Here is a 17,777-nt window from a genome sequence, read left to right on the forward strand (position 1 = left end):
TAAAACTGCCTTTTCTGTGCAGTAAACCTGAAAAAGAAGAATGGAACAATGGTCTATTTGCATCGCTTATTAATAAGGGGCATGGTGCCTGTTCAGAGCTGAGGTTGAAATATCTCAGATTCCGGATCTTCACCTGTGCCTGAGAATCCAATCTTCATTACATTATTGCCGCTGGAAATATGGAAAACAAGATACCCCCCGACGTCCCTCCCACGAATATTTCATAGAAATGGTCTCTTTGGAAGGTGGAGGAAATTAAAATTACTTACTTTCAATCAAATGGAATGAGAGTAATAAAAAGGCAGACATTTTCTACATAAGAGTGTGTCCAATATTATCCAAATGAATGGGTGACTAGAGGGGAGCCAGGAATCAAATGGATGATGTGGACAAATACAACTTGGGGGCCTCTTTCAGTATAGTTTGGCTCTTTACGTAAGCAATGTGTGAAGAGGTCTTCTCACACATATCATTTATGTATTTATTAGGTTTATAGCCTGCTGCTTCTCTGGAGCTCAAGGCATCAGCCTTCATCTTCTTTCTATCACAACCACCACCAAGTTGGGGTCAGAGAGAGTGACTGCCCCAGAGTCACCTAGGGAGCTCCCACGGTTATGAGTGAACTTGCACTTGGGTCTCCTCACTCCTGGTCCAGCACCTTGACGGCTTACACCGCACTGTTCTTAGGAGCTTCACAGAACTTTTGTTTTCTTAGGTGTTGGCCAAATTGCAGGCATATTGTTCTGCTCTCCTGGATTAACTAACATGAATCTGTTAGATCAGTGTTTCTCAACACTGGCGACTTTAAGACGTGTGGACTTCAATTCCCAGAATTCCCCAGCCAGCCTTGCTGGCTGGGGAATTCTGGGAGTTGAAGTCCACACGTCTTAAAGTTGCCAGTGTTGAGAAACATTGTGTTAGATATTCAGCTCTTTTCCCTACCTCTCACTGGACAAGGAAAAAGGAAGTGTATATTTCAGCAGGAAGCAGATGGGCAATTGTATTGCTAAACCTTAACTGGAGCAGAAGTCATCTTGACGTCTAAAAACATCTTGAGTTGGCTGCTCAGTTAGATCTTGGCTGCAGCATTATTTGCAAGAAGACACACAGCTGAGACAAGACATGACATACTTTGCAGTTAACTGCCTCCCCCCCCCCCCCAATTCAATTCAACAAGTGCAACCGTTTAAGGATATTTCAGAGCTCCCTCAAGTCCAATTGATGGACAAATCCAGTTGCGGTCAGATTTGGACAGAGCAAATAATAATGTCTTGATCTGCTCTGAGGCCTGATGGTCCTCCCTGCCTGCCTGGGACTATGTTTCTCTCTTTCCCAGTCTCTAGTCTTCCCTGTAGGACAGAAACACACAAAGGGACATTTCAGGGTCACGGATGATCCCTAAAAGCTTTGAGTATGATTCCCAGAAATACCCAGAAGTAATTAACTGTGTTTGCTAATGCAATAACAGGAGGAAATTGCTAAATATATGACTTAACAAACCAAGTTATGGTTTAGCGTTATTGTGAAACCTGCCATTGTTTTATAAACTACGGTTAATGGCTTAGTATGTTATGTGACTCCAACTAATTTTCCTACAATAACCAATGTTTAAATTATAGTTTAGTTCAATATGTGCATTAGACTATAACTGGTTTTGTGGATTTCACATATTTATTTTTGAGATTTATCTACTGCCTCAATCTTGGCAGTTGAAGCCAAGCAATAATGTGGTTTCTTTGGTTTTATTCAGTGGACCGTGTGAACCAAGTCATTGTGATGTACAGTACATGGTTTATGGTGTGGTAAATCCAGCCAGTTTTGCTTATTCAATAAACCACATAGCCACTAGCTCAAAGTTACCCGTGAAGTATGTTTCCTGGTTGGACTTGGACATGGGTCTTCCTAATCACTGTGAAGCAACCCAACCACAACTTCACAATCTGATCAAAGGAAGCTTACAAATAAGGCATGGAGGCAACGCCTTTCCTACCACTTCTCTCCAGCATGGGCTTAAGAGAAAGCCCTTGATTCCTGCGATAAATACAATTTTGTCAGTCTACCTGTACCAACATTCTCTACATCTCAGAGGACCCATTTCTGGACATTAGTTGTAAACTGGGCAAAGATTGAAATTTAATTCTTGGCTTGTCCAGAAGTTGCTAACAAACAGGAAACCGCGGTTTGATTCAGCGGTCAGTTAAGGTTGCAAGGAGTGATTGGCACTTGTTCAGCTGCGTGCAGCTGAAGTAGTGGAAACGTTGCAGGACTGCTCTTTTACAAAGGGCGCAGCTGCAGCCCAGCTTGCGTTTCTCTTCTTGCCTTCCTTCCTCCTTCCATACTTGCCGATGGCTTCTCCTTCCTGAATACAAAGCAAAATATACATCAGAAAAAAAGAAATAAAAACTTGCTTGACCGGTTAAAACAAATACTCGAGCCCTGCGGTTTTGTTCTTTTTATGGTAAGAATGTTAAACATGAACCCTAACACAACAGCAAGCATCCATTTGAAAGTTTTGCTTGCAGCCCCCGATCACCGAATAAAGCCAAATGTTTCAGTTTTCTTTAGGCTTGAGCTTTCAGAGACGTATTGAGATATGGGAACTCGCAAACCATCTCTGAAAATTTAAGTACAGTATATAGAAAACTAACATGCTGGGGAGTATGGAGGTCCAATATCTTGAAGATGTACTAAAATGTACTCAAAATTTAAGGCAATTGGTTGAGCCCCTCCTGAAAGCCTGGGGTCCTCAACCCTTTCCATATTGCTTCTATTTTCACTCATCATACACTCAGAAATGCTTTCAAAGTGATCTGCACTCCTGTTCAGGACTTCTGACCTTGAAATGTGAGCAAAGAAGCAAAGGAGCAAAGAATGGAAAACAACTATGGTCACCCTAGGCATTGTTCCACATTCTGCTCTCCGCACTCAGAGCACATTACCACTGCAGCAACCATCACCCACATTCAGGCTCACACCATGTATGAATTTGGTGGTGTGAAAAGGAATCTTGAGGAGCTGAGCTGCAAAACCATCCAGCCATCCTTCCTTGGAAAGGACCTGCTAGGGTAGCTGAAGCCCGTGGAGCCGGGAAACAGGCTGCCCCCAAGTGCCACAGTCACAGCATTTCAGGGTAAAAAATGCCAGCTTCCACAGAGTTTCAACTTCACTGCGGCTGAGACAGAAATAAATCATTCCAGATCTTAACTTTTGCAGACAGAGAGTTTTCAAATAGGCACACAATTCTTGGGCAGAGTCCTTTTGATTTTCCTTTTCCGGAACTTTTTGATTTCCTTTTAGTAAGAATGGATGCCACTTTCCAGCAGACTGTTCAATCTAGGACGCTCTTGGGATTAAAACTGAGTTTGTCTTCTACTACCCTGAGAGTAAAAGCATTTACCTGTCAATAGGCACCACGTTGACGATCAGGATACAGCAGGCTTAAAGCAGAAGTGGACAATCTGTGCACCACACACGATGGACTTTCCACAGCTCTTTCCACAGTTGTAGTTGAAATTTAGCAGCGTGATTTGCCGCTGAAATTCAGTGGCATGGTTGAATCTCCATCCTTCCATTGCATTTACTCTATGCCATGTACGATTCATAGCCTGCCTCTTGTGCATGTTCATTTAATACCTGATTCAGATGAAAGGCTGGAATTGCCACTCAATCTTTTCCAGCTTCAAAGAGACCAGGATGTCAACAGTTCACAGAACATCATTCAGAGCAGATAGACTTTGCTCCATCAACTGGACACCGAACTGTTTACCTGGTTGTGTCATCAATGTTATCTTCTAATACATTCCATTACAGTTTGCTGTCTTTGATCTTTTTAGTCCCTCCTCCCATATGCCTGAGAGCATCAGACCTTAATTGATTTTGCTATGCTAACCTACTGGTCTAAAATAGCAGACCACATCTGACAATGTCCCCAAACCATCTTGTAGGAGAGAGACAGGCCTGCCCAGTATTTTAAAGCTCAAGCCAATTATTCGACAAATGCAGCAGAAATTTTAGTGTCCTGAATTCTGAACCTTGCAATGGTTATGTGTCAAAATCAAGGGAAGAATGCTCAAACAACATTCTCCCCTTGATTTTGGCACATAACCAACAGCTTTGAACTATTCCAGGATGGTGTTAACAGGTTGGTGAATCGAGCCTTTATCTGAAAAGTTTACCTAATATTGCACCAATTCCAAACCCAAATCCAAGTTTGTTTTCAATTACTTTATTGATACACACCAAGAAAGCTGCTTTGGAAGTTTTGTTGGCAGTGTCTAAGTCAATGGGGTATAATGCTCTTTCTCCAAACTACTAACAGGATCTCTGCAAAGCAGCTTAATTCATCTGCTGCTAAAGGCTAATTTATTAAATTTGAAGTACTTACTAGGCAAAATTGTTCATGGTGGGGAGATAAATACCTTTATCAGCAAGAAAAGCTATTTTTAAAGATACTGGAATATTCACCTGTAAAAACATTGACTGGATTCATACATCATGCCAAACTAAGTTTAGTTTTACCCATAGTTAATGAATAAGCCATAATGGTGCGATTCACACAAAGCACCAAACCGCAAGTCATGATGTATCAATCAGTGGCTGGGATCACACACCATGCTAAGCCCAAACCAAGCTAGCCATATGTTATGGTCTACCCCACTGTTTCTCAACTTTGGCAACTTGAAGACGTGTAGATTTCATGCTGGCTGGGGAATTCTGGGAGTTGAAGTCCACATGTCTTCAAGTTGCCAAGGTTGAGAAACACTGGTCTACTCTGATGTGCGAACCCAACTTTTGCATTCTCCAAAGGAACACATAACAAGGGTAATGTCATCCTTTTATTTCTAATGTTTGGTGGTGATTGCCAATGCTTCTATAGCTAAAAGAGTGTACCTATGTACAATAAAGCATTACCAGCAGATATGAAGAAACTCCCAAGGTTCTGAATGATACACTTTTTTAGGGTTAAAAAGCATGTGCCCCCATAAGTGACCTAATGGGTTCTTCCAGATATGAGCAATGTCCCACATTAGCAAGTAATTCCTCCAACTGTAGTCTTTAGATAGCACCCTACAACTGCCAGAAATGAACTGCTTTTCCTCTTATGCCTCCAGAGAAACACATACAGAAGACGACCTTTGCTTTGGAATTGGGGAGGCTGTCTTCCCACCATGCACCTCACCTCTTGATGAATTTCTAACTATGGTTTGTGCAGGGCATTCAGATTGATGCAGAAACATTTTGTCTCCACTGCAAATAGCTTGCACATCCAACAGATTCTGGCAGCGCAAGGTACAGTGGCCAGAGAATGTGGACTTGTTGGTGATGAAGAGAAAAGGAACAGGAAATAGGGTGCAGGGGAATGATATGGAGTGGCTGCAACCCTGAACAGGACTTACTCCATTTTAATTCCAATAGAGCGAATGTGAAATGGAAGATACTGCAACATGCTTAGAGAAGCCAAACATACTCAGAACATAATTTCATGCAGAGGAAGGAAAATGAAAAACCAGGGAAATGGAATGATAAACCTTGAGAGAAGGCATAGTCAGTTGGCTGATACACTGAATAGGAGCAATCCATAGTACAGCACAGACCCTCTTATAATATAAAAGCAGCCCAACATCATTAGCCAAAAGACCACTTTTCTTGGTACCCAACCAGATCCTCAGGGAAGCCAATAAACAGAAGATAAACACAACTGTCTTGCCCCACTGTTCCTAGCAGCTAGTACTCCATACCCTGTTGTTTCTGAAGTTGGAACCTCCTATGTAGTAGTAAGAACGTGTTCTGTGGATGACACCAATGTACATGTAAACCATCCTTTGTGTCCTTTACGCGGAGCGAACTCACCTTGGCACTACTTCCTGAGAGCACAGAGTAGGGGTAGCAGATCTAGTCTAGAACTAAGCAGTGTGGTGGCCCTTGCACAACAACGCTTCCCAAGATCCTTCCTTTGGTGACCACCAGGCTCCTTGTCACGCTTTGGAAACAGACCATTCTCCTGCAGCTTCCACTTTATGTCACCCTTTGAGGTAGGCTAGGTCAGGAAACAGACTCCACAACTTTGATTGGAACTATATTTTATTGATATAGGCTATAGTAACAGAATCTTGAAAGCCTGACTGTGTTTTCCCTTCCCTGCCTTTTATAACCCAGTGAATTAGGGTGGAGCCAATCTCACACTTTCTGTTTCTGGACTTAATGCACGCTTTTGTTTTCATAACCGTTTCTGCATATTTTCTCCAAAGGCATTTCTGTGGCTCTATTTTCTATCAGCAGCCATTATATACTCTGTAAATTCTAAATATGCCAACCAGTCCAAAAATATTGATCTTAATCTAGTCCATCAAAGAAATTGGCTTCGCACCTCTGTAATATGTTCTGCTTAATACCTGAAAAGGGTCAATTGACTGAATTCTCACATTCAATGAATTGAGTAGTACTGCTCTCTGGCCATCTTTTCCAAACTAGTGCTTCTCCAGATGTGCTGGGTCTTCAGCTCGTTTCCCATTTTTGAGAATTGAAATCTAGCACATTTGGAGGGCACCAGAGAGGCAGAAATATATGTCAATAACCCGAATTTCTATTCGAAGTCCTAAACATTTCAGTCAGGTTCATTCCAAGAATTTCTTAGCATTGTATGTAATGATGTGGCAGGCAGAAAAGGGCAGCTGTCTCCAGAATGAAGATTAGCAAAATTTTCACTGTTTCGATTTCAGCCTGCAACTAAACCATTACAAACAAGAGATTTGCCAAGAGAAAACAAGAAGTAGCAACCAATATTCAGATTGTTGCATTAATAGCTCCACGGTGAAAAGTAAAAGCTCTTTGAACTAGAACTCTGATCACTGAAGAGAAGAGAAGAGAGGAGAGGAGAGGAGAGGAGAGGAGAGGAGAGGAGAGGAGAGGAGAGGAGAGGAGAGGAGAGGAGAGGAGAGGAGAGGAGAGGAGAGGAGAGAAGAGAAGAGAAGAGAAGAGAAGAGAAGAGAAGAGAAGAGAAGAGAAGAGAAGAGAAGAGAAGAGAAGAGAAGAGAAGAGAAATTTAGCAAACTGGCTGTTCCCAACAAAATACTGAAGAAGTCATCTTCTTGTTTATTTGATTATGGGAACACTAAATCTGAAGTAAATATTTTAGTGCTAAACATTTCAGTCAGGTTCATTCCAAGAATTTCTTAGCATTAGTGACAACCAAGGAACAAAATCTCAAGTACTGGTCCAGAAATATCTGCTGGGGATCAAAAAAAATCAAGATGGAGGTCACAATGCACATCAAAAAGGGACAGGACTTTCTGCACGCAACCACAGCCCTCATTGCGACTTTTTTAACCCTTCCTGCAGACTCCCCTGCATGAAACCAGTATGATTTGGCCAACTGGAATCCAGAAACTGGATGGCATTTTTTTCCCCTGCAGCACAGACATAGGCTTTTGGAGGTCTCCAAGCATGGTGAGACTTATAAAAATAGCGTAACAGTTTCCCTAGGTTTCTCTTGAAAGCGACGATGTGGAAGCCTGCAAACGCATCTGATGTTCAATTTAAGGCAACTCTGTCCAACAAGGGAGACAAACAAATGGATGGATCTTACTCTCCGAGGATGAGATCCACCAGCAACAATGGAAGTGGTATTTACACTCTTGGATTCAGTCAAGAAAATGGCAAACATTTTAGATCGAGAGATATTCCAACCTAAACCTTCCCCTCCCACAAAAGTTACTTTATCTAACTTCTAATGTTTAGCCCTTTTTTCCCTAGTATCTATCAGTACCAGCTGCTATAATAGATACAGCTTCTGTTAACTAGCCAGGACTTAGAAAAACAGTAACGAGTAACTACAGTGTTTAAGGTTGACACTGCAAGGCTTTTGTTCCCATGAATGTTCAAAGAAGCCAAGTTCAGGTTTTGAAATTGGTACCATTTGGATCCTAACTGGAAGAAGCAATGAAGTCGAGGACTAAAGGGTGCGATTCTGATCAACTGCGCCCCAGTCTTTTTACAGCTGACCCACTCCTTCCATGCCTCTGACAGCATGGCTCGTGAAAAGCGGCGGACAGCCACGTTCTTCTGCTCTGCCAGCGATCCCAGCCTCTGCTCCATCGTTCAAATGACCTGATTTCAGGGTGCAAAATCAAGCTCACCAAGGAACCAATGTGTTCTCCTTCTCACACTTTGGATTGCCTCTCATCTGTCCATTCTTGTTTAGTATTTTGCAGAGCTTGAGTTCTTTGTTCATCCACCTGCACGTAATCCACTCGTTGCTCTTCAGAGAGGAAAGGCTTCTGCAGAATGGAAGGCAATAAAACGTAAACACGAGGATCTAGGAAAATGCTGGGTTTACATCACTTCCCCTCTCCTCCTTCACATCCTTAGCTGGACTCTGTTTTTCCCAGCTTGAAGATGAGGGGGACATCAGCAAGAGAAGCCATCACACTTGAACTTGTCCCCATTTGTCACCTTGTCCCTCAACCCAGAACAAATCAAGGAGATCTGTGAACTGGCAGTTCATGGAACACGTTTGGCTTTACATAAAAGGAAATGCTTATCTCCATGTATTTGCCTTGATGGGGCAAGGTCAGAATGAATTCCAATTCCAGAGAGTTTCACCTAAAATACGTTTGCAGTTCTGGGTGCATAAACCAAACACGGATAGCCACTTCCTACTGTGGAAACTGTGGTTAGGATGGAGAAACCTTACTCCTGATTTCTACAATGTTTGCCTTTTTTCCTGCACGACTTTTTGATCCTTTCCAAATCCATTTGCATTATTTCTGCTTAGAAGTCTACATTCATGTTTTCACATCCTATTGTGCATAAAAAAATCCACACATATTTTGTATGCAATCTGTCCCAACATATGTTCATGAATTTGGGAAGCCCTTTAACCCAATGTTTCTCAACCTTAGCCATTTTAAGATGGGTGGACTTCAACTACCAGAATTCCCCAGCAAGCCTTGCTGGCTGGGGGATTCTGGTAGTTGAAGTCCACCCGTCTTAAAATGGCTAAGGTTGAGAAACATTGCTTTAATCTAACACGTGTCTTCTTTAGTACATAAACGTGCTTAACAAAATGCATTTAGGAGAATTCCACTGCAAAATTCAGAGAGAATTGGGCTTTAATTCTTGAACTGGTTCATGGTTATGATGAGGACCTGACAAAAGCTTTCCCTATTCCCTACCAAAGTCCTACCTTCTGTACAGGAGACGGAGAAGCAGAATTAAAATCCAGTGCTAAGTAGTCAAGGCTAAACTTCTTTGGCGATTGGAAATCTCCATTATATGGAGATGTTGCTTGGTGTTGCTCCTAATAATAATAATGAAAACAACATCAAAACATTAAATATATTTAAAAGAAGCAAAGATCATGTAATGGATTTATAGTCCGGAAACATAAACAGCAGTAAAAAACAATCAAGGGCACATAAAGAGGACAACCTTTGTTGTCACAGACCAGTCAATTCTATGAGTTGCTCCTTCAGGATCAGGTTACCTGAAGGAGCATCTTCTCGGTATGGACCTAGCGAGATCTTAAGACCCTCTAAAGAGCCCTCCTCTAGATCCACACACCAAAGAAGATGAGGTGGGTCTCAGTAAGGGGGAGATCTTTTTCTGTGGTGGCACAGAATGCCCTTTATAGAATGTCCTCCCCAGAGTGGTCAAGAGCATCATTTTGGCACCAGGTTAGGGTTAGGGTTAGGGTTAGGGTTTCTATTTTCTATTTCTTTCTTTCTATTTTCTATTTTCTTTTTCTTTTTCCTTTTTTTCTATTTCCTTTCTATTTTCCCAGGCATTTTCATTTCAATTTTTAATTGTATTTTAATTTGTATTGTTTTTGCTTCTGAATGACCATCTTGCTACTGCCTAGCTTCTATGGGGTCTTTATTTTGTATTTTACTTGAATTTCACTTGAATTGTATTTTTATTGCAAACTGCCCAGAGAACTTCAGCTATTGGGTTAGTTAATATTTTTTTTAAATAAGTAAATAAATTTGCTTCTCTCAGCAGCCACTGGAAGCAAATCCTAAAAGAAAGAGATTTCTCCCTCCCTCTCCTGCTGTATTCAGAAGTATTTGCCATCCAAACATGAAGGTTTTCTGCCTAAAGATCCCCATGAACTTGTCCACTCCTATTAAATTTGCCCTGTTAGGGACCCGGTGTCTGAAGAAATACTTCATTTGGTTTGATAAAAAAAAAATTATTACAGTCACTGACCAGAATTCTGTGAGTTAACAAATAAAGTAATTAAACAGATTGTACTTCAAATACAGTAAAGATGATACACTGTACATTGTAATAAGCATCGTCTCATAATAAGCAGGCTAGCTAGAAAGAGATTTCTTTTCTTTCTTTTCACTTCTGTTGGCAACAGGGAACTGCTAATATGCAATGGGTCAAAAGGGAGAAAAGGAAAAGCAGGGGTCCTCACTCCAGATCGCTGGGAAGAAGGAGATAAGGAAAGCAGGAAGGAAGGACATGATTGACAGGCAAGTTTTTGTAAAATTTGAATGGATGCAGCAAGCTTGCAATCTTTGCAGACCCCAGAGCCGAAAATCTCATCACTCATGGTCTACTTTCACTGGCAGGATCTCTCAGGCAAGTTCCTATCCTAGTCCTTCATGAAAATGCCAAGGGTGGAATCTGCAATGGTATGTAGGAATGACCTTGGGAGACAGGAAGAAGAGCCACAGCCTTAACAATGTTCTGATAAATGAAATCTTTAAGTCAATTTAAATGTCCCTGTTGTGACTGGGTAATGGGTTCATGTATGGTCACCCAAAGAGAAACCATTTTTGCCTAATTTTGGGTAATTTACTCATTTGTTCAACGACCAAAGTTACAATGGTGCTGAAGGAAGGGACTTATGACTACTCCTCGAAGTTCTGGTCATTGCAGCACTCCTGTGACCAGAACTTCAAGGACTAGTCATAGTGAACAAAATTCAGGTGCTTGGCAACCAGCTCGCACTTACGACCCGTGATTTGGGTAATGAAGGAAAAAGGCTTGGAAGCACTGCGTTACTGTAACCTTACAATAAAGGTAGTGCTAGTACTCATGGTTGGTGCTTCATGTCTGGACTACCTCAAAGGGCTGACATCAATCTTGCAAGTCTGAAAGAACCCCTCCCCACCTTCACTTTTATTCTCCCAAAAGCTAAGGAGGGTCCCTTCTGAGACGCTTTCTCCACTCCCACCCCTCCTTCGGACTCAGATTTCGTTGATCAGACCATTGTTGAGGCTGTGGCTTTTCCTCCCATCTCCCAAGGTCATTCCCACATACCATTACAGAATCTGGGTTCTTTGGAATATACTACACAAGGTTCACTCCCAAAGTGTCGTGCTTCATTTCACGTCTCATTTTGCACTGGAAGGCCCCCCATCTAAGGGCGACCTCCACAATATCCTCTACGCTGACGTTCTATGCAGCAATTCTCTCAGCTTTCGAGTTGAATTTGAAGGGACAGACCTGATCTAAAAAAGTGAGGGATCTCTCTTTGCAGTCAATAAATTCCCCGTGCATCTCTGCCTGATCTTTGTGATCATTTGGACGAGGGCCACCTACGCTTGTGTGCACAACAGAGGTCTGTGAAACTAGAAAAAGGCTTCCCTTATCACTGTGTCAATTAAGCCTTGTGTTTTTCCACGGAATTTCTTCAGTAGGGCAAAGGGGCACTCTCGCCACCCACCCCACTTAAAAAATGGTCCTCTCTGAGCTGTTCCGTTCATGCAATTTGTCAAAGGAGAGCAGAGAAGAGATGTATGAAAATAATTACCATTTGAATGTAACTTCCTTCCTCTTCTCCGGAAACTGAAGTGGCAAATAGCCTTGCTGAATTAATGCAGTCTCTTTCTGGAGAGATAAAGCTTGTTCGATTGCTAGCAGGGGAAAAAGGACAACCCCCAAAAACAAACAAACAAAACAGAAGTCAAGGATGAGTTTCCCCAGATGCTCTGAAATCTAGCCAAAACCTGACATTGCCTGGGCAGGGAACAAACCACCCAGAGCCAAGCACTCTGCATGAGCTCCAAAGGAGGAAACATCTCATCAAGGTCACATCTATATATTATTCATTCCTGCTATTGAATTTGACATTACATAGAAATGTCCAGCCATGGCAGTGTAAGAAACCAGGACGCAAGCATGAACTGTTCAATGATGGTCCAAGGGGTAGCAGACATCCTGTCTGTGGGCATCTGCAGGTGACCCTGTTGTGTTTGGAGCTCCTTCACTTGCCTTCTACAAGCTAGAAATGTTTTGGAGATGGAGATAATTTAATCAGGTGCTATAGCCATGACTCTGTTCTGAATGCCATACAAATACATATACTGTACATTTGCCCTTGGGAAATGCTTGCTTTTCATCCTTTTTTCTTTTCTTCATAAATCACTGCCATACCCATTCGCCAGATACCACCTTTTTCTAGTCCACCTCAATTCATTGAGACATTTACTCCAGGGGAAAGCTAGCCTTCTGTTAGTACTTTCCTATGACTGAATGAGAAACCATCCGTAGTTTCATAACGTGCGTCCTTACAACGTTCTACATTGCTGCTTCAAAGCTGGAGCAAATGAGAGCCCCCTCTGAGGTCCAGGGACTGCAGGGAGAGTGGTCAGCAGGGAACGCAAGCAACAATTACTTGCAGACTCCAAAATGGTTTTTTATATACTTTTTATTGGGGAAAAAAAATTATATAGAATTCAAAACTACTGAACCATAAAGAAAAAATGAGGGAAAAAAAAGTCATGAAAAGATAAAAGAAAAAGTGAGAAACAGTAAAAGTCAAGCAAAGAGAGGAAAAAAGAAAGAGAAAGAAAAATATCTAAAAAAGGGACTTCTGATCTTCTTTGCGCCAGTTACAAACATGATTATTACCATTTCCGCCCTCCCAAATTACATACTGTGGTTCCCTTCTTCCATAAACAACCCTTTTTAATCAGTAAATGCAGAGATCCTCCATTCATTTTTGTTTATTTTCAGCAAAAAGTCCACAAAGGGTTTTCAGTCTTTTATAAACGTAGTTGTAGTTCCCTCCTTAATCAAACAAGTCAGTTTAGCCATTTCTGCAAGTGCTGGCGTCTTCACAGTCCCAGACTCCAAAATTGTGATACAATTTAAAACTACAGTTGTAAACTCACATGTTTGAGCTTTGAAGCAGCAATGTAGGAATTAATTCAAATTCATTCAAAGTTAGGTTTTGGCCTGGCCCTGCTCACTGGATTAATCTGATCCTATCTACTCTTTGCAGTGTGGCCCCAATGTGCCACTCAACTCCCTGGTCCCCCAACTACCATGACTCTCTGTTTTGGTGCTAGTGTAGAGATCAATGCGACCGGCATATTATTAGAATGGACTACTGGTGGCTACAGACTGGTCAGGGGAGAAGAGTGAAAAACAGCCCCGAAGCAACTGTCAGATCAGCATTCCCTGGACCCAGTGATCCTGTTTTTTGTTTTAATCAAAAATCAATACAAAATACTACCAACATGAGAAATGAAACTCACAGGAAAGGGGTTTCTGTCTGCTCCTCATATGCTCTCCATCCTGTTGACATTTGATGTAAGGAAACTGAAATCTCGCAAGAGTTCAGCCTTTTTAAAAGAACTTAAAAAATGTAATTTGGGGGATTCTAGGCACCCTTCAGACGTATTAACTGCCATGGTGGCTGACGACTTTGGGAGTTTGAGTCCTAACTCAATTCCCGTCTGGAGTCATCTCCAACCAGACAACCTCCAGCAGACTGAAACTTCCAAAATTGTCAGCCATCATGACGATCCATTTCTTCAGCACATGGCTCCTTCTTCATAATATACAAAAGCCCTACAGCTGTTTTATTCATGGTGATAGTAGCCATGATCTGCATTGTGCATTTCTGGATGGTGTCCAGCCCAGTACAGAAGCCGGAGCTACTAGACAGCCACGTATCTGGCTTTTCAAGTGACTTTCTTTTGAGATTTTTTTTTATCCCACCTTTCTTATTTTTATAAGTAACTTCAGGCAGCGAACATACCTAATACTCCTTCTCCCTCTTATTTTCCCCACAACAACAACCCCATGAGGTGAGCTGGGCTGAGAGAGAGGGGCTGTCCCCAAACTCACCCAGCCGGCTTTCATGCCTAAGGTGGACCAGAACTCACCATCTCCTGCTTTCTAGCCTGGAGCCTCCACCGCTAGACTTCCCCACCCACTCCAGTCCTCCAAGGTGTCAGAATGAGAAAGAAGAACATGCCCTTTGCATAAGATACCAGAGGTGTCACCATAACTTTTATATTACCTTGGGAAGGATATGCCCAACTTTTGAAAAGAACATCACTTATAAAATAGCCTTTTAGTCATCATGTACTTCTCAGGCATAAGATATTCAAGATATGGATTGTTTTGAATTGCTGATGTTTTGAAGCCAATTTATTTCTGGAATTTGGAATGTAGCAAATGCTTTCCTGTCCCTTATTTTTATGGCTGGGAGAATTTCCATAGAACTGTAAGAAAGTTTGTTTGGAGATGCAATTTACCAGAATCTCCTTGTAGCTCAAGAGTATAAAGACATTTCTCTTAGCAGTCCTAAACTTTAAACATGCTGCAACGATAACTAAAAAACCTTGCAATGAAAAGTGTGGATGTATTTTGGAGGGCAGAGTGAGTTCATGGTTAAAACTAGCTATCATTCAAACATTGTTAACATGGGTGAGGAGAGGTCAACCCAACTCAACCTCCCCTATTGGACATTGCAAGATGCCACCTAGTGACATGGTTCTCGTCTCATTTTGGTTCATTTCTGGAAAGGAGGGATTTAAAAATGTTTTCAGTGGCAATCAGGAGGATTTCAACCCCTGATTTTCCTTCCATTCGAAAAACCTGAAATTACTCTTTGGAAAAGTCGATTTTGGGCTTTTAAGGGTGAGAATGAGACAATGACCTCCTGGAGGCCCCCTTGAAGGAAAACCTACAGGAAGAAAAGGCTGAAATATAGTCACTGCACTGCATATATGAGCGTCAGAGTCATGATTGGCATTGCAAAATTGGTAGTGGAAAAACTGCAGCTTTTATTTAGCCCATGTTAATCCATATCCTGGATCAGAAGGAACAGGGCCAGATGACAGTCCCATTGCTGTAACTGCGCATCCAACTAGAGAATCGAGCCAACAGGGAGGCATGTTTGAATCTTCGTGGAAAAAAAAATTGTGGGAAAGTAAATATTGACGGAGGGGGAATTTTACGTTGGAGGGGTTCTAATCAGCTACCTATTGCTATCTATAACGGCGATCCTGATTTGGGGGAGGGACTTTCAAAGGGGAGGGGTAGGGTTGGGAATAGGAAGTCAATGTTTATATTTGAACAGAGAAAAACTGCACTGCTGTAATGTGGCTGCATGCAACAGGTGGGCTGTGCCCTGTCACAGTCAACACCCACCAACTATATTACCATGTAACAGCTATGCAATTGGGCATTTAGGATGCTGAAAACTCTCCACTAAGTTGCATGCAGGTTTGAGCTGCCCTAGAGAGAGAATATTTGCTGACAGGCAGAACAAATGGGTGGAAAATCACAGGGACCCCGAACTTTACTGGATCTCATGAATATTGACGGACTTAAGAGCAAGCTGATGGTTGAACAGGTGGATCACCAGATGACAGGCTGTCCTTCACTGGAGGAATTTAAGCAGAAGCTAGACATTTGACTGTCAGGGATGCAATCCTGCATCCATCAGTCATGAAAGATGAGACTAAAAGAACTACAAGCTCCATTCCCAATTAGCTGGCTAAGTTTGCATGGCCTGATTACTCAATTCAGCCCATTTCTGGGTCTCCATAGTGCCCTGGACCAGCCTAGGTTTGTACCATGCTCTCAGCTGCAAATAGTCCAACCAAGGTTAATACTAGGCTTATCATGTTAACGCAAACAGATCTGCTGGCTGTTTTCCTGATCTGGGTCAGCGTATCTGTGTGAGTGCCACTTTTGACTCCGGATGCAATTAAGACATTCCTTGATCCTGGCTGAGTGTGCTATGCGTTGTGCAACATTTGTACAGTGCCTGAACCCTGCCTTTATGGCTCATAAATCATGCATTGTAATTAATGCTGTATGTGAAGCGGAGCATTATGGTTTAAAATAAACCATGGTTTAACACCATGTGTAAATCTAGCCTGCATTGTATTAGAAAACTAGAAAATGGAATAAGGTTGGCGACTGCAAGTAGTCCCTTCTGTTCAAGGATGTAAATCACTGTTCAGATGGACAATTTAAACAGCACTTTGATTTAAACTGATCAGTTCTGAGTCCTAGAAACCTCTATATGCAAACTGGCCTCATTCAGTCTCTCCAAAAGTTGCCGCTGTGTTTACTGAATTATTGCACTTTATATAATATACTGAACATAATGGGATGGGCTTCGCATGGCACTACAGAAAAGCCGAGGAGGTTAGCACATTGTGTGAATGCAGCTGCCGGATCTTTCTCTGGCCTGGTTAAGCAGGTTGTGCAAATCCAATCAACGTGTGTGAATCCAGCCCTTTGTGAGTTCCTCCAACCAGAATCAGACAAATAGCAACTAAGCACGTTGGGTAAACCCAATCTGTGATACAGAGGCCTCCACACTGAGATCAACTCTCTGCCCTTGCCATGAGTAAATACTACAAAGTCCAACAGGTCTCAGATCCACTTACTAAGGCACAGTCCATGTCCTGGTTAAGGCAGAATGTTCTCTGATGGTGGAAAGGTTTCGCAGGTCCAGCGGAGGCGGTCGGACTGAGGGTTAGAGAGAAAACAACTGACTGGCCAGAAAAAAGTAACAGCTTCAACTGAAAACTTTCCAGTACAATCCATTGGTTATTTAGAAGAAGCAATATCTGATCCTGTGGGAGTTGAACCTGTGGCAAAACCTGGGGTCCAGACTACAACTTCCACTGTCCCTTACTACCAGTTGAGGCAGATGGGGTTTGAAATGCAAACAATCTGGAGGACATTTGGCTGCCTACAACTTACTTCCCTGTAACCCAAGGCAAGTCAACGAGTCAACTGGCCTGATTTTTCCTGAGCTGCAGCACCACCTTCATAAAGGCAAGAGAAGGTACTACAGTCCAACAAAAGGTTATTTTGGCAGGTCAAGTGTCCTAAAGCACCAGTATGGCCCGAATGACCCAAGTTGCTCCACAGATTTGTAGCTGCTTTGGAAAAGATTATGCTATGTGAGATTCCCACATAGAAAGAATTGGTTAAGTGCTGCAAATTTGGAGCTTCCTTATAAGAAGGTGGGTTCCTCCCTATTGGATATAGATATCTTTAATTGTGGCTCTGAGTTCGGGGGGCAGGAAGACATACCTTTGGCCTACAGACTCTAACATGGAGGCTCCGGATCATACATTTGAGCACTGTCATCAATATTGTTCACTCTATATTTATGGTTCCAAGACAAGGGAATGCAGTTTTTTATGATCCTGCCTTTAGAGTTTGTAGTAGTTTTCATTTGTTGGGCTATTTTTCAATTACGTCCATCAAGTGAATGGCCAAGTTGTTAGCTTTGGAATGGATTAGGGATTCTCCAAATGAAACAGTTGTTAGATTACCTGATTCTTTCTAAGGGTTGATGGTTTTCCATATGGAAGGAATAGGATATCAGAATGACCTGGGGAATGAAATTAGGTTTCTGAAAAGACTTGCTTTTTAAAAAATCGCTTCTGTTGGCTCCCAGGCCATGTGGACATTGGGGAAAATGAGTAAACAGATCATGCGGTTAAGGAGGGTCTGTGCTGGGGATATTCTATTGCCTTTATCTCCTTTGGAGATCAAAT

The 17,777-nt window shown here is 42.1% G+C and overlaps 1 protein-coding gene across 2 annotated transcripts in view; it reads right to left on the reverse strand.

The window, feature by feature from the left end:
• Positions 1–5,744: 5,744 nt before the first annotated feature.
• Positions 5,745–17,777, reverse strand: part of GAB3 (GRB2 associated binding protein 3) — a 73,082-nt gene continuing 61,049 nt past the window's right edge. Inside the window, exons 6-9 of one of the 2 annotated variants that reach the window (XM_088129282.1) lie at positions 16,653–16,734; positions 11,765–11,867; positions 9,185–9,298; positions 5,745–8,276 (exon numbers count right to left, since the gene is read on the reverse strand). In XM_088129282.1, coding sequence (XP_087985408.1) covers positions 8,160–8,276; positions 9,185–9,298; positions 11,765–11,867; positions 16,653–16,734 — 416 coding nt within the window. In that variant the 3' untranslated portion in view covers positions 5,745–8,159. The remainder of the gene's footprint in view (positions 8,277–9,184; positions 9,299–11,764; positions 11,868–16,652; positions 16,735–17,777) is intronic. The other variant, XM_088129281.1, reaches the window with a different exon arrangement.

The sequence above is a fragment of the Python bivittatus genome, unplaced genomic scaffold (assembly GCF_059951505.1).
Source record: "Python bivittatus isolate LINGU-HERP-01145 unplaced genomic scaffold, Pbiv_v1 ctg000790_np1212, whole genome shotgun sequence".
NCBI lineage: Eukaryota > Metazoa > Chordata > Lepidosauria > Squamata > Pythonidae > Python > Python bivittatus.